Below are 24,326 nucleotides of genomic sequence, written 5' to 3' on the forward strand. Positions count from 1 at the left end.
TAGATGACCATGAAACACAAAAAAAGTATAGAATTGCATTGTCTCTTTATTTACGTTAAACATTTCTACTGTATATTAACACTGCATATTTTTGGTTCCTAGATTAGCAATAAGATGCTAGTTTTGTGGCATTCGTTCTATGGTAAGTCATTCTAATCAGTCAAGCTGTTCTGTTCTGCACAAAGGAATCGGCAGGCACAACGGGAAACCAAAATAATTAAACGACTATGGCATTTGTACATCTGAAATAAGTGCTTTAAAAAAATAGAGCATACTATATGGTATATGCATGGTTTTGGCATTTCAGTAAATAAAATGACATTGTAAAAGCAACGTGATATTCCTTGTGCAAAAATCAGCATTGTAAAAAGCAATTTGATTACATAAGGCTGTAAACTTGAGTCTACAAACTTGCTTGTACTAACGACAGGATAGGTGATGCCTAAAATGATTCTATCCCTACTAACTCTTAATGGCACAAGTAAAACACAAGACTGGCTTCCATCCATCCATCCATTATCTGGAGTGTCTGCCCTGTCATCAAGGGTGAAATTGGTCAGTAAAGGTCCATCTTTAGTGAGCTGCCTGAATATATGTATGTTTAAATTTTTGGGTGGAAAAAGCACAATCTGCTTCATAAAGTGTATGATTGGACAATAATTTGGAGTGTTTCCTTTCTATGTTCTTGTCTGGGTTTTAGCAGATTAAGTCAAGTAGAAAAGGGGTACTGTGTGACGGAGTGGGATCCAGTTGATTTGTGCAGCAACATCACTTGGCCTCTGCAGGCTTTGCGGCAGGATTGGTGGTGGGTGGACTCAGCTTCATGGTGTTGCAAAACTCCACCAGCTGACCTGGAACCTCAGCCAACACACTCTTTGCCAATGCTTCTTTTGGGGCCTGTGGAAATGAGAGGACAGATTTGCCATTTCGGAAAACATCAAAAGAATCAATGTGTTGACCATATCCGGTGCATGCATTACGACACGCAGGCAGTTTTCACACACATGCAGGCGAGGAAGAGATGTCACAGAGTGGGCAGAACAAAAAGTGGTTTTGCCAAGCGTATTTCAGCAGTGCTCGGAAAGGAGACTTTATCTCATGGGGTTTTGTCTGGTGCCAAGTGGTTAAGGACTAAGCTAATGCCTCAGGCTTTGGAAAACCAACAACCGTCTATTTTTTTTTTTTTTTTTAAATACATACACATGATGACATTTATGATGGGTTTAAGAAGATAACAAAAGATGCAATGCAAAGCCATGCCAGCATTTATTTAATATCCTTGCTATTCTAGCTTCAAGTCCAAGCACTAAGTACACTTGTCCTATATAGTAAGACAATTCAGCACACTAGTCATGTTTTTTTTTCTACTTCCTCTACTTTTGGCCTAGTATTACAAAATTAAACCTTACTAGTAATTTGTGAGGCAGAAAACAGCATGGGAGGGTTACATGGGGCTTAAGACCAAATATGCGGGGTACCCCTATGAAGAACCGGGCTCGTGGGGAGGCTTCAGTTTGAATAACCCAAAGAAGGACGCCACTTGTTGAGGTAACTCTGCCAATACGCTTTGTGAAAGAGCCTGGCTGGGTGCCTGTGGAGAAATAAGGCACACAGACCAAAAGGGATTTTTTTTTCTGCGATATTTCTTGCTGCTTGGGGTATTTTCAGGAAAGCCTGTCAGACATGCTATTAGGACGCCTGGAAACTGCTTTAAATTGTGAAAAATAATGCTTTATATGTCTCCTTTAAAGCAATGAATTAGTGATGTTAACAGCTTAAGCTGGGTGGGGGGGGGGGGGGGGGAAGAGAAATCAAAGTAACCACACACAACCTCAATTTACATGATGGTATATTAATAAGTGTTTTGACTTACATTTTGAAACTGCCTGAATGGCACAAATTGGACAATGTCACGCATGGCAGGCTCGCCAGTCAGAGAGCGAAGACGCCCGTCGTCTCCGTCCAGGAACTCCATGGCTGTGAAGTCTGCGCCGCCCACCCCCACGATGATGACGGACATGGGCAGACGCGAGGCGTTGACGATGGCGTTACGCGTGTGATCCATGTCTGTGATCACGCCATCGGTGATGATGAGCAGCACGAAGTATTGCTTCGAGCGGGACAGAAAAAAAGGCAATTAATTCATAACCGAGAAATGAATTATGTAGAGTATAAGAACAGGCACTCACTGATGCAGTGTTCTGCTGCAAGGCTTGCTTTGCAAAGCACGCTACATGGTTGATGATTGGTGAGAAGTTCGTGGGACCATAAAGTTTGACCTGTGGAAGGCAAACCCTGTAGGCCTCCACGATCCCTTCAACGCCTACACCCAAAAAAAAAAAACAATAACGGCAAAGGGATCAACTCATAACCGAGTCGTGTGATATGAAAAAAGTGCCACCTCTCATTTTTAACATACCAGCACAGAATGGATTTGAGGGATTGAAATTGAGAGGAAACTCGTGGGAAACCTGTGAAAAAAATGTCATCAGAAATGGAATATGTAAACAGCTCATGAAGAAATAATTATGAAAAATAGTCAGACCTGCCATGTTGGGGGAATCTGGGCCCCGAAGCCAAATGCAGGAAACATCTTGTCACTACACAGGAGTGATAAATAATAAGACATTCTACTTGTGTCAAACATAAATTGATGCCACATACATCCTTTGCTTTTTTTTTTTTTGTCAGCCTATTTTATACAGTATTGTGCTTCATGTATCCCACATACCTATCATAGTCCTGGATGACGTTGCCCACTGACCAAATAGCAGAGAGGTATTCGTTTACTCCCTGTGGACTGATGTAATGCAACGACTGAGGAGACCTTGGATCCCCATTGGAGCCAGTGAAGTCTATTGCTACCTGCCAGGACATTAAGGGAACACCTGAGCAGGGGAAAAAGTGATTCAAGATACCAAGGATTTATATTAGATTTTTTTTTACTCACAGTGAAGTTGAGTTGACAGCCCCCCATAACATAATCCAGGAATGTGTACTCTTTGACCACCTTTCAAGGGAAAGGAAAACCAAGTGCTACAATGAGTAACAACTCAATTATCACAGAAAAACAAACAGCATCAGCAGAGTAATATTTATACCTGACAATGCTTCACACTCACAACACCAGAGTTCTTGTAGCCTTTCTTCTTTTGTTTCTTTTTGCTGTTGATGCATTCAAATTCCGCCTGAACAGAAAATGCGCACGTTGGTATCACTTCAAAAGACACACTTGAAGGGCAATAGTGACTTTAGCAATAGTCCATTGCTATTGTTTAGCATTTTGTGCTACTATTACCACCATACAGATCATGTGTTCGTTAATGGCGATTAATGTCTTATCACAACTCTTTTTTTTTTTTTTTTTTTACTTCAAAATATTACATATCAATAGAGAGTGTAGTAGGTCCCACTAGGGCGCAATATCTGAAACATGCTCCTCCCTCCTTTTGAGATTGTTGTTTTGGTTTTGGTCCAGTCTAATTAAAACTCAAGTGTATTCATTTAATTGAGCTCTTAAATGAAGGAACCACATAACGCCAACAATCGAATATGCTCATACCGGAGAAGTGCGCGACGCTTCTTGCAGGCGCTTCATTGTGGTCTCAAAAGTACCGATAAGATCATGCGAGCCATCACTGTCATAATCAAAGCAGTCAACCTACAAAGAAGAGGAAACCCGATGATGTGGCAGACTAGATATGTCAACAATGCACAAAGGGTAACAATAATACTTCAGCTATTCCATGTAATTTGAGTGAGAAAATAGTTTAAAGATGCTCAAGTATAAAACGACATGCAAACATGAGTGACAGCAATACACGTATTGCTGAAGTTGAAATCACATCCTAACACCTCGTGTCGGACAAAAGTGAGCTGGATGAAAGAAATTTCCAGAAAAAAAAAATAGTGCATTTCCCCATCTAATCTAGTCACACTTCACCCATACAAGCTAAGCCATGTTAAGATGAACAAAAACAAACGTGACGATCTGCATAACTCACTTGTCCTGTACGCTTGACAACAGCTTCCTTCCTGACATGTTTGCTTAGAAGTTAAGAAAATACGAATCATCCATCAGGCCTGCACTACATATGCTAATCATGTAAGTCACATAGGGCCAGCAAAATATGGAAATGTTTATTTATGGAAAATTGGGATTGTATGACTATTAATTGTAGCCAAACCTATACAGAAGATTAACATTGAACTGAGTTGGTTGATTTGTTGTTGTTATTAAAAAAAAAATGCATGTAGGTACTTTTATAGATTTCTCCATGTCTCCTCCACAGAGAGATTGCAGGGGGATTCGGAAGGGTCTCCATGTAGGATTCAAGTTGTTATTCACCACCTAAGGACAGAATAAATGGACATCGTCATCACAACGCACAAGATCAAAAACTTTTAAAGGTTTAGACAATTGGGAGATGTCATAGCATAGCTTTTTTTTTTTTTCTTCCTTCTTTTCATGTGGTCCACTGGGTTTAACAAAAACAGTTTGAATGAGTATCTTCTGTTTATATTCGTCTCGCTGGAAAAAGAGGAATTGAGTATTGCATCCATTAACGGCATCCATTGCACACTTTTCAAAAGACCACACATGGCAACTTGTAGTTCATCTACCTCTGTCCTGTGAGCCAGTTGCCATCCAGTTTCTGTCTGCTTGTAGAATTCCAGATATGGGTCAGACTTCCCAAAGAAATCCTGGCAAGTATTTAAAAGAAGCAATTTGAAATTCATAATATGAGAACATTTTCTAATTAATATCTGATCTTCGAAATACCTTGTTGTCCAGTTTTCTTGCTTCCATCTCAAAATTTACCACCCTGTTATCTTTAATTTCGTCAGCACTGATCTACGGCAGAATAGACAAGGAATTAAACAATGGGGGTGTTAATACAGCAGACAATGCGGCAACATTCGCGATTACTCACTGTGATGGTCCCTTTTCCTGCAGGTGACTTGTTCTTCAAGACCAGCGGTCTAGTCAGTTTTTTACTGGACACGACCTGGTTGTAATTGAAAAAAATAAAAAATAAAAAATAGGAGGACGCAGTCACACTAGTCTTCAATCGAAGCCTCTGTGATCTAAGGGGAGGCCCAAGTCGGGAAAAGCTTACCTGGCCCAAAGTACACTCCAGTTCTCCAAGGAAATCATCATCGCTAAGATCGATGGTCTTATTGTCAATGTCATAAATGGCAAATTTCAATTTCTGCACCATCTCAAAGTAGTAGTCGATAACAAACTTTTTGGCAAATTTTGGGCAGAGGCAATTCTGGACTTGTTCTGTGCGTTCCACCTGTTGACAAAGTTATATGATTAAAAACAAAGTATATATATATAAAAATATATATATTTAATGTTATCATCCAGTGGTATAAACTCCCAGAAAACTGCCTGAAACATACCCAGGAACTTAAAAAAAACAAAAACATTCTGATTACTGATTAGCAAACCGTATTTCCATCTGTAGGTTAATGATCAGTCGTGCTCAGAAACAACCCTTGATATACGGTGTTTAACATAAATTAGTACACCCCTTTGAGAAGTAATCTGCTTTGTAGCCATTCTCAGGGAGCACATGAACAGTTTAGCTTCGCAACACTAACACTGGTGTAAACTCATTTTGTAACATGAAATTGTGAGAAAATCTAGAGTGAGTTTGTTTGGTACACAGAAAACAAAAGAGGAACAAACCAACTACCTGCCAAATGAACTGCAGTCAAATGAATGGACAGAATGCAGATTCTCTCTACTGACCTCATACCACTGTGAATTCGAGGTGTTCATTAACAGCACGCACAGAGGGTCTGATTTGGATCCAATGTCTTTGTCCAGGAGATTATCACAGGAAACTGTCAACTCCACTTTGGTCACACACTGAGCAGCCATGTCTGTCTGTTAAGAGGCTGGGATCAAAGACCCGAGAGAACGTTTAGATATTCATTTTCAATATATGGAGGCAAAATTACCTAAAGTAGACGGATATTGGCAATGCACAACATTTAGAACGTCAGACACTGCTTCATTGGCGGCGTTTTTCAAGGTACCGTTAGTGGAAAAAGACTGGTGGGCGTATATGACAGATAAACTCGAAGTATGTTTATTTGGCGGAAATTCGACTGACTCGCTGTGGTTTCAACACCGTAGCCTTCAGGTTACATAACATTCTTGCATTTTGCTTCAGCGAGCGATTAAAACTACACAATGCTGCAGCTGTTTCGGTTTCGCGTGCTAAACATGTTACTGAGCCTTATGAATATCAATTTAAAACATATTACAAGCGCTTGGTTATGCTAGCACCAGGGTGTTATGCTAAGCTAGCCACTTAAGCCACTACGAATTGCAACCGCGCTTTGGAGAACATTAACGTTAGACTTACTGTTAAGAAAAGTGATACCCGGCTCCCAAATCCAAAGGAGGATATTCGGATTATTCGTTAGGTGTGGCTGCAGTCCTCCTCAAGATTTGCGTCGTCGCCCTGTCAACAACGTCAAAGTTTGTAGTGCAAGCCACGGTGACTTCCAGCGGTTACGCCTTTCAACAAAATGACCACGCCTCTTTCGTTACAATAAATTAAAAAAAAAATACAAATAAAAATGGATCGAAGTATAAAAACAAAAATATTATTATTGTATTGTTTGTCGCCAAACTAATATTGTAGAATGCAAGTTCTGTACAGGAAGTACAGTAAAGCATGTAGTTGTGAATGAATGTTAAGATTACATTTTCTTTTAAAAATATTTCCCTTACTAACAGGTCTACTGTTATATACACGATACGGTGTTGTAGTTGTTGTTGTTGTTGTTGTTGTTGTTTGAAGAGTCGTTGCACACTTTGTCAAATACGCTTTTCTTTCCATTTGAATTGAGCCTTCTCATACCGTAGTCGTAAACATTCTTTGACCTATGGTAACATCATAGGATAGATAACATTGCTTGCCAAATGCTGCCTTTGAGATCTCCTGTCCAATAGGTGGCGATATGCACCAAGGACATGTAACCCGCCAAAACAAGACAAAGATGAAGCTGCAGAAAAAGAAGAAGAATAACCGTATACATCCGGTTTGATGAACTCAAAAGTCTCCTGGTGACTGGCAGCTGTGTTTTCAGTGAGTAATTTCAACATTTTTAAACTGTCTATTTGCCATATATATACAAATTGAGGTACGTACACTATTTAGGAGCATAATGACGGCACTGAGGACTTCTAGTTTGTTCATTGTTACTCGCTAAGTCACTGGTAGCTCACTAGCTATCGTAAAACAATATCAACAAAGGTGGCTCGTCAACAAGCACGCCCACAAGTCGAACTCAGCTGTCAAACAAAAGTCAATCAAGGAAAGCCTTTGACTTGAATGTTGTTTTGTATGTTTTTCACAACAAAGCTGGTGTCCACAATGGAAGAGTGTTGGCTTCACTTGTGGGGAGAGATTTGTCTCAAAATTATTCACGCAAATGCATCCGTGAAAATCACGTTTATCAGATCCATAAATTTATATGATTTTCACAAATGTATTTCACTTAAATAACTAAATATTGATGTTTTTGAATTAAAAGATTTAGTTGCACCAACATGTGCTTTTCAGATCCACAAACATATTAGTGTTTTTTTAAGTTTTCATTTTTGTGTGGTTTTTTTTTTTTTTGTTGCATTTATCATGAGTTATCGTGTAAATATTCAATTCTGCGTGTGAACTGTCGATTGTGCGTTTGTGGAACAGTAGGCACGCCGTTTCAAGATGTTCTCACACACGCACACGCACACACACAGGTCTCAGATATTTACATGTGTGGAAAGGCCATCCCTACTCAGTCCGCTGTAGGCAGTGTTGCTGTTTCCATTTAACGGGAATGCGCTAAATTTATTTCTTTACGACCCGTTTTGTGGAAAAAAAAACCAACAACTAATGAACAAATGATGCACGGATTGTTGGAGACAGTGACACTACCCTCTAGCGGACTGAAGAGGGATGGCCTTTAAAACATGTGTGGGATAGATGACACCGGGGTGGATTTTTACTCGCGTACCATCCGAAAAATTCAGTCCCAGACCACAGTATATTAAAAAAAAAATAATGATAAATAAATAAAATTAATTGAAAAATCCTGTCCCATCCCGTCCCGGTGAGAGCGACTTCTATCCCGCCCTACTCCGTTCAGCATGACTCCCACTCCCGTAACGCTCCCTATTTTAGAGATACATTAAATAATTAATAAATAAAGTTGTATTTTCCTCATTTATTGAATAGTTTGTTAAGTTAAGTAGATAAGACATTATGAGGTGTCAATTTTATTGTAAATAAATAAATATATATATAAACTCAAAATAAAAACACCTTTGAATTATTAAGAATGTCATGAATTATCCTGAAAAATATGAGTTAGTTCTGTCAAGCGATTAATTTATTTGAAGTAATTAATGCAAAGTTTAACATAAAACGAAATCACATTTTCAACAATAATTTTATATGAAGCTTGTAACTGATATTTACCTGAGCAAAATCTTGTAATTGAAAAAAAAAAAGGAAAGTATATTTTGATTCGGAGGCTGTTCAAGTAGCTTTCTTTGATCCTTAAATATGATTCTTTGAGTGTGTGGGGATTAGAGGGGAAGAAGCCTTTTCTGTTGCTGGTCTTTCCCTTTGGAATGACCTTCCATTAAATGTAAGTCAAGCCCCCTCCCTGTCCATTTTTAAAACCCGTTTGAAGACACATTTCTAGACTTTGGTTTTGATCTGACGTGAGACTGACACTTTTCTGCTGTTTTCCAGCGTCTACTGTACAGTATATAGTCATTTGTGTTTTAATTTATTGCATTCAGTTGTTATATTTTTGTTATTGTAATGTAAAGTGCTTTGTCACAGCTGCCGCTGTTATGAAATGCGCTATATAGATAAAGTCGTAATGGTATAGAATGCAGCTGTTGAACGATATGCCAAAGACATATTTTGGATTTCTCCAATGAGTAACTTTTTAAAGTAAAACTACATAGAAGTCCAATTGTCTGTCTTTGCACCAGTGACTCTCCTCTTAAATTTGGCTGCAAGGTGAGGAGAGGTCAGCTGCCACAGGAATTAAATAAAACTGAGTTCATTTTTTTTAACGCTTTATGAAATTTAAATTATTCGCAGAGTTAACGCTTTAATTTTGACAGCCCTAATTCGAGTCCAAAATTGTATTAATGGACAATTTAATCTGCTATTTCCACAATTGAACATTTCACATAGACAAAGGATTATTTGGGTCACAGGGAAAAAGAACAAACAAAAATGTGTAATCTTACATCTTCTATTTGAAAAGTTTTGTAGTTTTGATAAAAGTTGTGTATTTTGGAAATGACGTGTGTGGGCACATTTGCAAATGATAAAAGTGAAACTATACCGCCTTATTTTACTAATAATACGACTTGAATCTTAAAATAGACAATTTAAAAAAAAAAGAACTTTTATGTGAGTGTTACTTACTGCTTTTATTTTCTGCCTGACCAGGTGGATGGAGGAGGCTTCGTGCTCAAAGGTGCAGCCGACGGACTTGTGGGACATGCGGAAGGGAAGGGAAGGCCAAGCTGCATTTGGACCCGAGTGAGTACTAAGCGACAAGTGTCGTGTGCTTGAGGAGCTGATGTGTGATGTCACATCGCACCACAAGGTGGACGTGAGTGCACTCAACTTCTGCTTCATGCACTGCACTGCACGATACAACACCATGGTCAGACACTTCTGGACATGTTTTTGAATGACAATGATGTAGGCCAAGTTAAGTTAAAGTTTAAGTTCAAAATAATGTCATATTTAAAAAAAAAAAAAAAAAAGTATATCTATTTTTGACTAACTTGGTTCACATCAGTGTCATTTCAAATCATGTCCAGCAGGGTGTGATGATGGTATTGTGCTGTCCACTTAGTTTTTGCCCCAGTGTGCTCTCGTGCCCCTTTGGTGCCATCGCATCATTAGAAGTAAGTGACATCACACATGAGCTCGTCAAGCAAGCAACACTTAAGCTGCTTCCATCGTCAATGTCTGTGTGTGCAACTTGAGTTAGCTCACACAAACATTGACTGGTGAAATGCTTTCAAATTGTCATGTTAGCTTTTCTGTCCAATAAATTGTTCAACTTGAATTGGAGTCTTTGTGTTTTATTGGTAAATCTGCCCTCATTTGATGCCTTTCATGCGTGTCGGTTGCTGGCGCGGAAAACAACTCCAAAGGCTGCTTCGACTCTTGAGGTGAGAGTTGCACGTTAGTCACTTACTGTGGACACAAGTGTCACATTACTACTCCTGTTTGTCTCCTCATGACTCAAAACTCGAGCAATCTTTAAATTCATCGAGCTTTGGGTCATCTAAGATGGAGGGAATCAGTAAAAGACTTGTGTCCCATGTAGTGACTGACCTGACGACTCAAAAATGCCTTAAAAAAAAACTATTTGCTGCGTAGGACTGCCCCTAACTCCGCCTGATTTTGAATCCACCAATCATGGTGCGGCTTGAATTTGCATAACCAATCAGAATGCACCGATTTGCATAGCCACGCCCACTTTTGCTAATCCGACCAATCACGGCGCAGTAAATTTGCATAACCACGCCCTCTTCTGAGCCCTCCAATCGCATCCCTTCTAATTTGCATAGCCCCGCCCATCTTTTAACCAATCGTAGCCTTTTATCTGCATTGCTCCACCCACTTCAAGACTCATCAGCGAATCAGAAAGCTTTATTCCAGCTTTGCCCCACCCACTTTTCCCCCAAAAATGTAGAAAAAAAATTTTGAAAAAAAAAAAATGTAGGAAAAAAAATTTGAATAAAAAAAATGCAGGAAAAAAATTTGAAAAAATATTTTAGAATTTTGTTTTGGTTTTTTTTGCCTTAAGCAAATTTTTTGGCTATGTGTGTAAGAATGAAGTTGAGAGCTTAAGTGTTAGTTGTAATCAAGCTTTATTTCTTTTGCAGAGTCAACAATCGCAAACAAACAAGTTACAAGTTGGATGACAGTCTGCTTGATGGTGAAGTGGTCGGCCAAGTGAGAAGACAAAGTGCAAGTTGAATGACAGTCTGCTCGTTGCTTCGTGCTGAAGTGGTTGGCCAGCGAGAAGACGAAAGTCGGATGACAGTCTGCTCGTTGCGAAGTGGTCAGCCAGCGAGAAGAACTTGAAGCTTGTGGACCTAAGACGGAAAAAAAAAAAAACCATCTGAGTCAAAAGTTGAGTCAACGTCTTGTGCAGAAGATGTTTGGGGCTTGAAACCTACCAGTGATCAAGACAAGTTTTCACAGGTGTGGTATGATTGAAGATGATCTTGTTCTTTGCTGCCTAGAAAGGGGAAGAAAAACAAAGTAATGGGTCAGAAAAGTTAAGACGATTGTGCAGTGAAAAGAATTTTAAAGAGAATACCGTCCAAGTGTAAATGCCTCCAAGTTTGGCTTCAGCACCTCGTGGATGAGCAAGCAACAAGAAAGGCAAAAGTGTTGCTGCTTGTCGCTGGTCTCGGGCTGTGAGCAGGTACCCCATTGTGCGCCACACTGGACACAAGAACAAATCATTCAACTTTGTCAGGACAACTGGAACATGCTAGCTGAAATGAAATGTTCCTTTTCTTACCAGCAGAGGACTCATCATCAGGCAGAGTCAAGTTGCAGCTCGTAGCACTCCAGTTGGCGCCGTCTGCATGACAAGGAACATGTGAGTAGACGAGTATATTACCAACCTTAAATGCAGTTATGTTTTACTAAACGCTTCTGCAGGAGCTCCTCATTGATGCAGTTATCTGGAACACCATGGCGACAAGTTGGATGACAAAGACTCCTCGTCGCTGCGTGGCAAAGTTGTCAGGTGACCAGCATGTGGATCTAGAGACAAAGGTGAGTCAAAAGCTTATGGCATCAGCAACATACCATGAATGTATAGTGTTTCACTTTTAACATGGCGACTCATTTTTAGTTGACATTAAAATATTTTGAGTCACTGTAGCAGCTGGAACTCTGGACTGGTGCATAGACTTTTCCCGGATGGACAAACCTGCAAATACCACAAATGACAGACGCAAGCTGCTATTTTTAGTATGTTTATTTGCATGTCTTAATATTGAAAATGTAGGCAGCTTTGAGGACCTTCCACATTTATGGAGAATTTCTTTGAGTCCCCGATGGCACTCTTACTGGAAGTTGCAGTGCATGCCAAGTCAAAGAAAAAGCAGGCGAGTGCTCTTTCAACATGCAGAGTTTTTGTAGCCACCTAGAACAACAAAAAAAAAAAAATGGTCAAGTTTGTCTTTTGCAACAGGTCCCAACCTTGACTAAGAGGAGCTTGACTTCACAAGTTGATCCATGCTGCACTGATCAGGTTCTTCAGCGCCACCTGGTGGACAAGAGCAGGACAAAAGGTAAAGTAACTTATTGACCAGGGTCTTCAATCCTTTTCCTTGTGGGTTGCTGTCCTGCCCATCTGCAACACACCCGATTCAAATGATCAGCAAGTTCTTTAGGAGCCTGATCATTTCAATCAGGTGTGTCGCAGCAGGGAGACAAAACATTCAGGAAACCGGCCCTCAAGGAACAGGATTGGAGACCCCTGACTGCAACTTTGGCAAACCTGCAGAGGAAAAAAATGCTCACTTGATACACTGCCAGCTTGTTTGACAGCTCTCAATGAAGCTCTGGCATGACTGCAGAAAAAGAGGGCGAAAAACAAAAAGCAGAGGTTCGGATGGGACACTGGTGGAAAGTCACGTCGGGTCTCCTTGAGCCTCCTTCGGTTTCATTCAGAATCGTGGCTGGTGCTTCTTCCTGGAGTGATACTGCAGCAAACATTAAAGTTGACAATGATTGAAGTGTTGCCATTGAGTGCATGTTCCCACCTGATGCGTGTCGAATCCAGGTGCCAGAAAGTAAAACCCCAGTTTGGTTGCAGGTGCTTCCACTCAACCGGCAGGTAAACTAGCTCCCAAGAAACTGCTTTAGTGGAAGGACCTGTGGCGAAAGTCAAACTGTGGCTGGGTTTTTACCTACTGGACCTGCATTCGACACACCTTTGCTGATTGATAAGATCACAGGAGGCCCCTTGGTCAGCACATGCTGAAATAATTCGTCAAACATTTGGACATGAATAATGTGTGTTTTACCAGTAAGCAGAGCAGAGATGGACGCCTCTTCAACAGCATGGTGGCCTGAAAGACAAATGTAAGGAACATAAGCATTCCACTTTCAGCCTGACAAGCTAGTGGCTTACCAACCTGACATTTGGGAGACATGCAAAAGTCTCATGACGCCATTTCCCAAAAAGACAGGAAGTCAGCCATTTTAAGGGTCATTTGGGCCCTTTTAAGATCTGAGCCTGTACACAAAAATAAGAATCAACACACACACACTGTCAGATACTTGATATAGTCTGTTTAATAATTATATCTTTTATATAAAAACACAGAAATTGTGCCATTTTGCAGTCAACCTGGCCATTCTGCAAGCCTGTGGACAGAAATGAGATGATTAACACGCATGCATGAAAACATGATTTATTCAGTTTAATTGTGAAGTGTTGTCTACTTACCTTCGGCAAAACGGCACTTTCGTCCAGATGCTGGAAAAGGTTTGAGCAAAAGCTTTGTTAGTCATCGTCACACAAAGCAGCTGCATTACTGTTGAATAAACATCAAGTTAGCCATGAATAAATATTTAAATTGCGTTCATCCATTTATCTGTATGTACGTTCCAAAAAACGCGTTTTGGTGTAATTTAAAGTCGTATGAAGCGTGAATTACCAACGCTAGAGCAAACGCTTTAGCTTGCCATGTTAGCAAGGCGTGAGCACGCCAAAAATGCTACTTTAGCTCAAAGTGAGCAAAAGCAGTGAGTTTTAAGAGGCTATAAAGATTGAGCGCTCACCTTAAAGTTGTCGATGATCTTATGGAGATGTGCGCGGAGCAGCAGGTGGAGAGGAAGACCGCAGGCTGTAAGTGAGCTGAGAGAGAAAGGCTGTCTCTTTTTCCCCGACTTAAATAGGTTTCCGGTGATGACGTCACTTCCAGAGGAAAGAAAAAAAAAACTTATTAACAGAAAGTCAAGAAGTCAACACAGGTAAAGAAGGTGCGATACATTGTAAATGCGGGAGCGAAATAATGAAAGCATAAATACTTCCTGGGATTCGAACCCGGGTTGTCTGATAATGACGTGGAGAAGTCTACCACTCGACTACCACTTAGTTTCAAGCGTTTCATCTCTTAGTAGTATATATCACATAGGGTGACGCAGTGAAAGCGTATGTGTGACTTACTGCATATATATATAACCAAACGAATTGTCCGAAAAGATCTGACACGGTCGAATGGTTAGTGTCATGGCTTGGTACGTAGGAGAACCGGGTTCGATTCTTGCTTTGACCTCCATTTAAGTTGTAAATGGAGCAAAGAGTGAGGCTCGAACCCGGGTCTCCGGAACACCAAGCTATTTCTTATACCACTCGGCCATCTTGACGGAAAAAATTCCGATTTTTGTTGTGGATTTATTGGATTATGATCAACAGTTGAATTAACCGCCGTTGTCTAAATATCCATCTATCCAGCAATTACCCAAGCCGCTTATCCTCAGTTACATGAAAAAGGAAAATGTAAATGGGGAGAGGGTTGGCATCTCTCGTGAAGTGGTCACATACAAATTCCACGTGGACTGTGTGATGACACCCAAACTAATAACCCCCCCCACCCCACCGGTGTTTACTACCACTAACATCATGATGTCATCCATCAGGAGAGAGTTTGCAAAGTCAATTTGGTTTGAGGGCGGCACGTGGTTAGCACATCCGCTTCACAGTTCAGAGGTCATGGGTTCGATCCCGGCCTCCCTGCATGGGTTTTCTCCGGGTACTCCGGTTTCCTCCCAAATTCCAAAAACATGCATGGTAAGTCGATTGGACTCTCTAAATTGCCCTTAGGTGTGATTGTGAGTACAGATGTTTGTCTCTGTGTGCTCCGATTGGCTGGCAACCAATTCAGGGTGTCCCCCGCCTACTGCCCGAAGACAGCTGGGATTGGCTCCAGCACGCCCCGCGACCCTTGTGAGGATAAGCGGTATCGATAATGGATGGGATGGAATTTGGTTTGAAATTGAAGACAAGCATGACAAAGAGGCAGTGTAGTTTGTTACGTTGCTTTATTGGGGTTCTTGAATAAAACACACAAGTGTCTTCTTGTCTGCTTCAGTCACAAACAGTTCGTGTTTTAGTTTCAAGATGCTTAGTCGATAAAGGCAACTCTGCTGGGAGGTTGAGAAGCGTCTCGTCTCGTCTCGTTGGTTGGGGGGTTGGGGGGGGGGATTGGGTGTGTCGCTACTGGTCCGACAGGTCTGTAGCCTTCACCTGCAACACACAACGAAACATGAATGAAATCAAATGTAATAATAATTAATTGTTCTTATTATCTTTTTATTGGGGAGAAAAAATGGGAAGACTTTTCGAGGGCCCCCCAAAGTATTACGTGTCATCGGGAATATACACCACCGCTCATCCAACCCACCCCTATCCCCAAACACCACCACCATGAAACAGTCAGTTATTGTAGTACGGTGTCTCGGCACACGGTGGCGCCTCTTTGGTTTATTGTGTAAATTGGTCATTTCTTTTTCCCTGAACGTCAGTGCACCTTTTGTCATGGACTCGGTCTTGTGGACCCGACCGCTGTGCTCTTAAGTAACGCGCGGTATGCTGGGGGAGTATTGTTAGCAGAATGTGCATGAAAAAGATTAACGAGGATAAATGACGACCAATCGCCACCAAGATTCATGTGCACATCTCAACCTGTGCCCACATAAATCTCTTCAAATATCAAAACAAATCGCCTCACTATTGTATCGACTCTGCTTCCAAACCCAAAATTCATTGACCAAAAGTTAAGTCTTAAACTGCTGCCAGACCGAATCTGCTTCTGTTAGCGACGAAAATGTTTCGTTAGCCTCCTGAAAATCATGACAAACCCGGAATTGATGCTCGCCCGAAAGAAAAGCGATCGACGAAAAAACTGTTCACCGCTAGCTGTTGCCATGGTTACATGGCACGCACATCGCAGTGGTTTAGCATTCTGAAGATAGCTTCACATTTAAACGCAGATGTGTTGTCCTTTCCCGTGTCCTCGTTAATAGTTATCACAGAAGAAGATGATTATACAACACCCTGGACTGCTACCTGCGTGCTGTTTAAAAGTTTATTTACCGTAACATCGGTGCTAATTTTGGTTAGCATGTCTGCCTTTTACTGTATGAGAGCATTTAGCTACCGGACGATCGTTGTTTAATCACTTGTTTTACACGCCAGTGTTGCATGGAACAATAGCTTGGAGTGACAAATAAACAACTTGAAGTAAGAACGTTTGCCTCTTACTTGTAGAAGTGGTTGAAAAGTGCCCTGCCCTGAGATAATCTTGAATGTAGTTAATCGATGAGAACACGTTAAGTTAATTTGCCTGAATTCAGATGCCTACTACCGTTTGACAATTGTACACAGACTTGTGTATTGTACATACATATTTGACACGATCGATATCATACCTCGGGTCAGTAATCCAGTCTTCCTGTTGACGTTTCTAAGATCGCTGTCGCTATCACCCGGTCACTAGGAGAAATGCTTTCGGTAACGACTTCCGGGAATCTAAAACCTTTCTTTTGTCTTATTTACATCGTATTCGAATACATTTAAGATGACAAGACAGGCATATTGTGTGAATGCAATGCTTTATAGTCAGTGTTGTCTAAATAAACAATTATTTACTTACTGACACGATGCTTTGTCGATTCTCCACATTTTTAGTAACTGTTGATATAGAAGTTTGATTGAAGACGCCAATATGGATCACGAAGACCCAGTGGGCGTCCCTCACCCCGTGTCGCGTTGGAAACACCCCAGCTGCAGCCGGACCCTTTCTCCTTTCTGTCAATAAGGGGCGCTATAGGACAACTCAAAATACTGGCGCAAAGTACAGTAGTAGTCCGTAACTTTTTGCATTTCTCTACTGTTGCAAACCATATAGTGTAGACTGACAAACATACTGCGAGTCCCGCCGCTAAACTATACCGAGAACAAGTTGCGGGGGCACATCATTTTGTTTAGTGATAACATTTTGTACTCACTGCTCAGTGTACAGAGTGCAGTGAATTGCATGGGGGAAAACACAAATGCATGTTAATTTAGGGGAGAATGATTATGTTGCAATACAAGTCAGTATTGGTGGTTCCAGTATTGTTTTTTTTAATGTTGTACTTCATACAATTATGTATACTCGGACAGAAAAAACATACAAATAAAAATCTATATTAATATAAATACGTGAGGATAAAAGATTTGGATAATGGATGGACAATTATCTGATATAAGACAAAAATGACAAAAGGGTTACAACATAACAAATGAATATAATGAGTTAAATTTGCAAAGAACTCTACCTTGCAAAGCGGAGTGTTATGACATGATATACTGCTGTGTAAACAGCATGTTAGCGTCAAAGGTTGTTGCTCGAAGCAGGGTCAGCAGATCACTCTTAAAATCATGAACAAACGTGTGTCTTTTATGATATTATTGAAATGAGGTACACTCGCATCAGAACTTCAAACATCTAAGTATTATTGGAATCCTAGATTCAGATTGAATTGTTTGTATCAAGCCAGAAACAGAGATGATTTTGAAGTGCAGTGCTGTGTGGTTTTTTAGTCATATCCAGAAAATATGAAAAATGTAGAAACTTCTTACTAGCTTTGTTGATTGTAGTTAGTTGTTTTGTCAATGTAGGAGTCTTAAAATATTCTGTACACTCAGGTTCAAGAGGAACTCCTTGGTCCAATTATGACTAAAGACTAGGCCATGCATTCTTTTTGAAACATGTTCAGGTTCGGATTAAAGATAATATTTTTACTAGACATTTCAATATGATTTTTTCCCCCCTCTAATTGATTGCGTGTGCAGTATAAAAAGGTATCTGATAGAGTAGAAGACAAAGCTGACGAAATAACCCATACATGACAAAATATAGGAGGTAGATATTTTGAAGTGGGTTTGTAAACATTTCTATAGGCACGTGGCTATTATGACATTTTGTTCATTGAGAAAATATCAAACTGGCACTTAATATGATGAAGACAGGAAATGTGGTTGTTAGTTTTTTTTTTCTTTTAAACAAAAAAAAAAAAGTGGGGAACTTGATTAGTGGTATCATATTTGCTTATAATTCTAAGAAGGAGTGGGGTCAGTGGGGGGCTTCAGGTTAAATAGGTTGAAAAAGGAGGCCACTTGGTCAGGTAACTCAGCCAATACGCTTTGGGCAAGGGCGGCGGCTCCTGCCTGAAATGACACATCAAACATTCACTTACTTGCCAATGTACAAAGTTAAAAAAAAAAAACACATTGGAAAATCTACCTGTATATGGAACTTACATTTTGGAACTGTCTGAATGGAACAAACTGGACAATATCTCTCATGGCGACCTCGCCTGCAGCCGAGCGCAAAAGTCCGTCGTCTCCATCCAAGAACTCCATGGCGCTGAAGTCTGCCCGGCCCACTCCCACGATAATAATGGACATGGGCAGATGCGAGGCTTTGACGATGGCGTCGCGGGTCTGATCCATGTCCGTGATCACGCCGTCAGTGATGATGAGCAGCACAAAGTATTGCTGGGAAAAGTTTGCGCAAATGTGATTCTCGTTTTTCAAGATGGGCGCGGAAGATGTGTTCTACTGCCTTATGATGTCAAGACTAATGAATATTTGCGACAAAACGCCAACGTAGACATCTTGACTCAACACTTACAGAGGCACTTTGCTGTTGTAAAGCTTGGTGGCCAAAATGGGCAACATGGTTGATGATCGGGGAGAAATTTGTAGGACCGTAGAGCTTCACTTGCGGCAAACACTGCTGGTAGGCTTGGACAACGCCTGCAATACCTTAACGATACAATACAACTTTATTTAAAATGTAAAAGTGTGACATGACATTCAATGCCTGTTTGAACGGCTAATTTGTTTTCAGTAGTTTCCATATGGCAGGAATCCAAGAATGAAATAATTAGACTCCATCAATCATGCCAGTACTAGTTGCCAAAGTTGTTACTCTAAGTACATTATGTATGCATGTTTAACAGTTTGTGTTGATGTGGGTCTCTTGTTCGAAGTTAAAGTAGTAGCTTTTAGATTTTCATTACCTTCACAAAATGGATTTGAAGGGTTGAAGTTGACAGGAAAGTCATGGCTGACCTGGAAAATTCAATTCATCTGATTTCAATCCAGTTGAAATCTCAAATGACTCAAGTGAGTGGGATATCTCCAACAAAAACTGGATACAACAAAAACAAGGAAAAAAAAAAAAATCACCTGCCACGTAGGAGGGATCTGAGCTCCGAACCCCAACACAGGGAACATCTTATCACTGCCAAAAAAATAAATAAAAAATTAGAACGCTCCTATAATGACATTCCAGCTCTTAAATTACAAGATATTTTCCCTTTACTTGCTAATGTGTACGTATTGTAACAGTATTTTCGGACATCCCTATTTACCTGTCATAGTCTTGAATAACATTACCCACTGCCGTGATAGCCGAAAGGTATTCATTATAGCCGTGAGGGTGGATGTAATGAAGGGATTGGGGAGATTTGGGATCCCCATTGGAGCCTGTGAAGTCAATGGCGATCTGGCCCGAGCACACAGATAAAAGACATTACAAAAATATCACAGGATATTAATAACACGTAACACTGAAGCTCTAAATCTGAACTCACAGTGAAGTTAATCTGACAGCCACCAAAGATGTAATCAAGGAACGTATATTCCTTCACGATCTGCATATGAGAGTTTGTGACAGAAAATAAGAAATTATGTATTTAAAAAACAACAACAACAAAAAAACACGTACAGTAAATGTCATTCTTGTTCGTCAACTATGAAAATGGTGACAACATTAACGAGTACCTTGCATTGTTTGATGACTAAAATACCAGAGTTTTTGTAGCTTTTCTTGCTCTGCTTCTTCTTCCTGTTGATGCATTCAAACTCGGCCTTGGGGATGGAAAATATAAATGTCAAATTGAAATCCACTTCCAATCCTATTCACACAAAACGGAGAGAAATCTGTCGAAACCGTCAATAGAAAAATCAAAACGTACAAAGAATACTTTGACTCATTTGTGTAGGTATGTATTGGTTTTACTTATATATTAAAAAAAGACAGGTGATAAAGCAAAATGTTAAGTATTTTTCCAAAATAATCTCACACACCCTACCCTAATTTGAAACCGTAACAAGAAAATCAGTACTAAACTGACCTCGATGTGGAACACAAAGTGGGGCAAACTATCGCAATTCACACTCCTTGTTACTATAACTTAAAGCGGAAGTCAACCCAAACATTTTTTTTCAAGAATATGTTCACAGCAGGGCCACTAGTTGGAACACGGCATCTGATTAATTTTGCGTTTGTGGAATATAAATTAAGCGGAAAAATGCACTCGTTTTTGGCCATCTCCGGGGGCGGCCATTTTGTCACTTTTGACTGCTCACAGCAACCAATCACGGCTCAGATTCAGAAAACATTGTGAGCAGTTGTGATGTCATTTTCAGTCGACAAAAGACAAAATGGCCGCCCCCAGAGATGGCTAAAAATGAGTGCCTTTTGCTGCTTAATTTATATTCCACAAACACAAAATTAATCAGAATGCCGTGTTTCAACTAGTGAGCCGGCTGGGAACATATTCTTGAAAAAAAATAAGTTTGGGTTGACTTCCACTTTAAATACCTTTATTCCTCGGAATGTTACAAGTAGAAGTGTTACTATTTTACTAGAAAAAAAAATTGTTTCTTCGTTAAACCAATGTAGTAGCAGGGGTTGAAATGTGAATGGCTAATTATAGAATATGCCGCTGAAAACAAGCGGCAGGCTGCAAATAACCATCTGGCCGTAGTTTGAACACCCTCATCTTAACATTCGGGTAAACTAATACAATAATCATGCTTGGAGTGAGGGCGGAGCTTACCGCGTAAGTCTGCGATGCCTGCTGTATTTGGCTCAGTGTGGTCTGAAAGGATCCAATGAAGTTATGCGAGCCATTGCTCCTGTAGTCGCAACAATCGACCTGGAAACAGATGGGGAAACTTGACTTTAATTACATCAGAAATATACATACAAAATATATAATTCGCAATACCCTTATAGATTTCTCCACATCACCACCACAGAGTGCCTGAATTGGGATTTGGAAAGGTCTCCATACTGGGTTCAGGTTGTATTTTACCACCTGCACAACCACACACGGTAACATCCATTAAGTAAATACCCCCAAAAAAATACAAAAAAAAAAAAAAAGTCAATACTCCACAAAACGACACATTGTAAATGGTCACTGCAATGTGTACCTCTGTCCTGTGAGCTAACACCCATCCTGTTTCTGTCTCCTTGTAGAATTCCAAGAACGGGTCAGACTTGCCAAAAAAACTCTTGGAACAAACACATCAGAGAAGGTTGGTCGCAGTTCTGAAAGTTTTTAAATCATGATGCACAATTTGCCGCGTAGTTTAAAATAGCCTTTGGCTATTATACATCTAAAAACACACATTTATTCCACACTCGCCCTCGGGTGCAAGATCAAGTTAATGATTCCATGTTGTCTTCACGCCTGCGGTTCAAGCAAAATATTTCTGTCAACATTTATGTTAATACTCCTCAAGCAAAAATTGATACCTGCTTGTCCAGGTGTCGACCTGCAACTTCAAATCGCACCACTCTGTTGTCTGTTCTTTCTTCCGCATGAATCTATCGCATATGAAAAAAGCATTGTGTTGACTGAAATATTTTTTTTTTAAATTAAACCCATTAGCTTTGAATAATCACAGTAATGGTTCCCGCTCCTGCTGGCCTCTTGTCCTTCATGACGAGTGGTTTTGTTAGATTCCTTGACGACACAACCTGGACAGGAAAAAAAAAACGTCAGCACATAATGAGTACATACAGTATCTGCTAATACTAACTTCTTTAAAAGTCCAACAGTACTATAGTTTATTTTCTTAAAAGAACAAAAAAAACTAGCAAAAAGTGTTTTACCTGTCCCAATGTGCACACCAGTTCCCCCAAAAAGTCAGCATCTTGCAGGTTACAGCTGACATTGTCGTCAATGTCGAACAACTCAAACTTCAAGTTCTGCACCATCTCAAAGTGGTAGTCAATGACGAATGCCTTCGAAAATTTAGGATTGAGGCAGTTCATGATTCTCTCTGTGCGACCAACCTGAAACAAAAACACATCTCAAACTCATCTTTTGGCACTGGATGTAGTTTGAGGCATATCAACAGAAATGAGCTACCATCAGATACGTTCCAAAACACACACCTAACTGGGAATAATCGGGGATAAAAACAATTACTGACCTCCACCCAACTGCTTCCAGATGTGCTCATGTATAACACGCACTGTGGGTCAGACTTGGAGAGGATATCCATGTCCATCAAATTCTCACAGGAGATGCTCAGGGCCACCCTGGTCACACAGTCAGGGAGCCCAGGACGGGGGGTTCCAACTCCATCCATAACGATTCACATACACAAGACCTGACAGATACAAACAGGGATAACAACAACACAGGTTTTTAATATAATTATGCCTACTTAATTGTATCATTAAAATGCAAAACGTGTTTATTTGACTGCAGGGGGGATTCAACCTGGCCCCTTCCGACAGTCACCCACGCTACGCCACTGAGACTGTTTGCGTTAACAATTTATAACCGGTCAGGGTTGTTAATTTTGGTCATTTTCAAATGCCTTGGTGTACTGGATACGCGATTCACGAAATTGTTACGAGTAAATTCATGTTTCGCGTCATTCCACGGTAGTAGCCTGCAGCAAATAGCATCGCATTCAAGAATGTAAAGTTACGGCAAGGCATGACATGAAGATAGATAGTACAGATAATACGACCTTTGGTGAGATTGAGTCGTTGGAATATTAAGTGAATTCGGCAACCAACTGACGCTTTACAGAGTACTGAACTCGAGAAGTGCAGTAAACTAAATGCTGCAACCTACTATAAAACAATCGCTGAAATGTTCTCAAAACGGGCTGGGCTCAAAAGTCCAACTCTGTGTATGCATGTCAAACTTACTTAAGTTGAAGCAGTATTCTAATACGCTCAAGTTTCAGCTTTCCTGGGGATGGGAAAAATATACTTAAGTATAAGTCCGCAAAAGGAACCAAATTCCGCTATTTTGAAGTGAACTCATTGTCGGCAGCCGCGCTGACGCTTTGCCAGTAATGTTACACCGATACAACTTTAATAGCAATATGGCACGGTAATACCCAGACTGATATTCTTGCGACGAATTATTGTTATTGAACATTAGTGTTGTTTTCGCCTGTTACTCACGTCGCAGTGCAGCAGCGAAGGGAAGGCTAATGTGTCGTGGGCGGTGCCCTGTGCGTTCGTTTTCCTTCACAGGGTCACCCGATTTACTCCACACACAGAAAAAAATCCACCAGGAAATGGTTAAAAAAATACAAAATAACTTCCAGTTTTGAACAAGTTACTGTGGGGGGGGGGGATCCAGCGAGTCGAGCCTTTACTTGGGTTACACAAGTCATAAATAAAGTCAAGTCATGCAGTGCCAGTTACAACATACTGAACGCCCACGTATTTAGTGAAATGACAAGTCGCTGAAGCTCCTCTTCCGTCGCTTTACCGGAGCAGTAACGGGGTGCGCATTCATTCAAGAGCTGCTGTCGACCACAACTCACGCTCAGGCACTCCACACGCAACTCACCTGAGCCAATGACGTCCGTCCGACCCTTTCATCTCGGATGTTCCATTGTCCATCAACATTATTAAACACATCACTGACACACTCACACAAAGTAATAAAAGAGCAACAATTATTTAATGAGAGCTGCAAAGGATGCTGGGAAGTGTGCTGCCTCGCCATCGCTACAACATCTTCGCACATAAGTCGCTACTGCTGTACTGTGTATTATCTGTTACAGTTGATAAAGATATCTGTTACAGTTGATAAAGAAGGTTTACACCCCCCTGTTCAAATGTCAGGTTTATTTGATATTTAAAAAAAAAAAGGACCAAGATAAATTATGCCAAAACCTTTTCCACCACTAACTTGACCAATAACCTGCACAAATAAAGAAAAAAAAATCCCAAATGAGAAACAAATATACAATGTGGTTGCACAAGTGGCCACTCCCTCTTAACTGGGATATGGCTGTATTCAGAATGAAACAATCACATTCATGTTAAGTGCCAAGTGGAAGTCAGCACACACTTGCCACCGTTTAAAGGGCCCGATTAACCCCAAATACATTTCAGATGTTCT

The 24,326-nt window shown here is 40.5% G+C and overlaps 2 protein-coding genes and 1 long non-coding RNA gene across 11 annotated transcripts; 1 reads left to right on the plus strand and 2 right to left on the minus strand.

Annotated features, from left to right (window-relative positions):
• Positions 1-28: 28 nt before the first annotated feature.
• On the minus strand, positions 29-6,625 carry cpne3 (copine III). 3 transcript variants are annotated; one of them, XR_015084247.1, is made up of 17 exons: positions 6,384-6,625; positions 5,762-5,910; positions 5,121-5,300; positions 4,935-5,009; positions 4,784-4,855; positions 4,624-4,704; positions 4,262-4,351; positions 3,563-3,661; positions 3,102-3,188; positions 2,951-3,010; positions 2,732-2,865; positions 2,546-2,600; positions 2,420-2,471; positions 2,190-2,323; positions 1,874-2,110; positions 1,410-1,591; positions 29-897 (listed from the first exon to the last, which is right to left on the minus strand). XR_015084247.1 is itself a non-coding variant. In XM_086020803.1 (17 exons), exons 2-16 carry the CDS (start codon positions 5,891-5,893, stop codon positions 1,481-1,483), a joined length of 1,599 nt encoding a protein of 532 aa, XP_085876929.1. In that variant the 5' UTR covers positions 5,894-5,910; positions 6,384-6,624; the 3' UTR covers positions 29-897; positions 1,479-1,480. The 3 variants fall into 3 exon arrangements, 2 of the variants coding, with proteins under 2 accessions (XP_085876929.1, XP_085876928.1); XM_086020803.1 differs by having other exon boundaries at positions 1,479-1,591; positions 6,384-6,624; XM_086020802.1 differs by lacking the exon at positions 1,410-1,591 and having other exon boundaries at positions 6,384-6,558.
• Positions 5,886-12,823, plus strand: LOC147127503 (uncharacterized). Its single transcript, XR_015084248.1, has 7 exons — positions 5,886-6,047; positions 6,977-7,112; positions 9,492-9,584; positions 10,949-11,855; positions 12,091-12,190; positions 12,277-12,376; positions 12,624-12,823. It is a non-coding gene; the product is annotated as an uncharacterized LOC147127503 (long non-coding RNA).
• Positions 10,915-23,889, minus strand: LOC147127504 (copine-3-like). 7 transcript variants are annotated; one of them, XM_086020798.1, is made up of 30 exons: positions 23,375-23,657; positions 22,381-22,560; positions 22,058-22,240; positions 21,848-21,922; positions 21,698-21,769; positions 21,373-21,453; positions 21,165-21,254; positions 20,994-21,092; positions 19,933-20,019; positions 19,743-19,802; positions 19,521-19,654; positions 19,336-19,390; positions 19,167-19,218; positions 18,776-18,909; positions 18,403-18,639; positions 16,751-18,309; positions 13,875-14,010; positions 13,540-13,569; positions 13,441-13,457; positions 13,226-13,326; positions 13,115-13,159; positions 12,609-12,790; positions 12,311-12,351; positions 12,105-12,228; positions 11,910-12,012; positions 11,729-11,843; positions 11,596-11,658; positions 11,389-11,516; positions 11,246-11,307; positions 10,915-11,161 (listed from the first exon to the last, which is right to left on the minus strand). In XM_086020798.1, the coding sequence occupies exons 2-16, from the start codon at positions 22,537-22,539 to the stop codon at positions 18,199-18,201; spliced, it is 1,629 nt and encodes a 542-aa protein (XP_085876924.1). In that variant the 5' UTR covers positions 22,540-22,560; positions 23,375-23,657; the 3' UTR covers positions 10,915-11,161; positions 11,246-11,307; positions 11,389-11,516; positions 11,596-11,658; positions 11,729-11,843; positions 11,910-12,012; positions 12,105-12,228; positions 12,311-12,351; positions 12,609-12,790; positions 13,115-13,159; positions 13,226-13,326; positions 13,441-13,457; positions 13,540-13,569; positions 13,875-14,010; positions 16,751-18,198. The 7 variants fall into 7 exon arrangements, with proteins under 7 accessions (XP_085876924.1, XP_085876925.1, XP_085876920.1 ...); XM_086020799.1 differs by having other exon boundaries at positions 12,306-12,351; XM_086020794.1 differs by adding an exon at positions 23,114-23,156 and having other exon boundaries at positions 12,105-12,351; positions 23,375-23,409.
• Between the last annotated feature and the right edge of the window lie 437 nt (positions 23,890-24,326).

Source organism: Filicampus tigris, chromosome 21 (assembly GCF_054856515.1).
Source record: "Filicampus tigris isolate MCC_2025a chromosome 21, RoL_Ftig_1.0, whole genome shotgun sequence".
In the NCBI taxonomy this organism is placed as follows: Eukaryota; Metazoa; Chordata; class Actinopteri; order Syngnathiformes; family Syngnathidae; genus Filicampus; species Filicampus tigris.

Coding starts and splice junctions, on each gene's coding strand:
- cpne3 (XM_086020802.1), bottom strand. CDS start 5,893: ATGGCTGCTCAGTGTGTGACCAAAGTGGAGTTGACAGTTTCCTGTGAT. Junction 4,856..4,934: donor CAGGAAAAGGGACCATCACA/GTGAGTAATCGC, acceptor ATTCTGCCGTAG/ATCAGTGCTGACGAAATTAA. Junction 2,601..2,731: donor GTCATCCAGGACTATGATAG/GTATGTGGGATA, acceptor ACTCCTGTGTAG/TGACAAGATGTTTCCTGCAT.
- LOC147127504 (XM_086020795.1), bottom strand. CDS start 22,539: ATGGATGGAGTTGGAACCCCCCGTCCTGGGCTCCCTGACTGTGTGACC. Junction 21,454..21,697: donor GTCGACACCTGGACAAGCAG/GTATCAATTTTT, acceptor GTTTGTTCCAAG/AGTTTTTTTGGCAAGTCTGA. Junction 18,640..18,775: donor TACAACAGCAAAGTGCCTCT/GTAAGTGTTGAG, acceptor AACTTTTCCCAG/CAATACTTTGTGCTGCTCAT.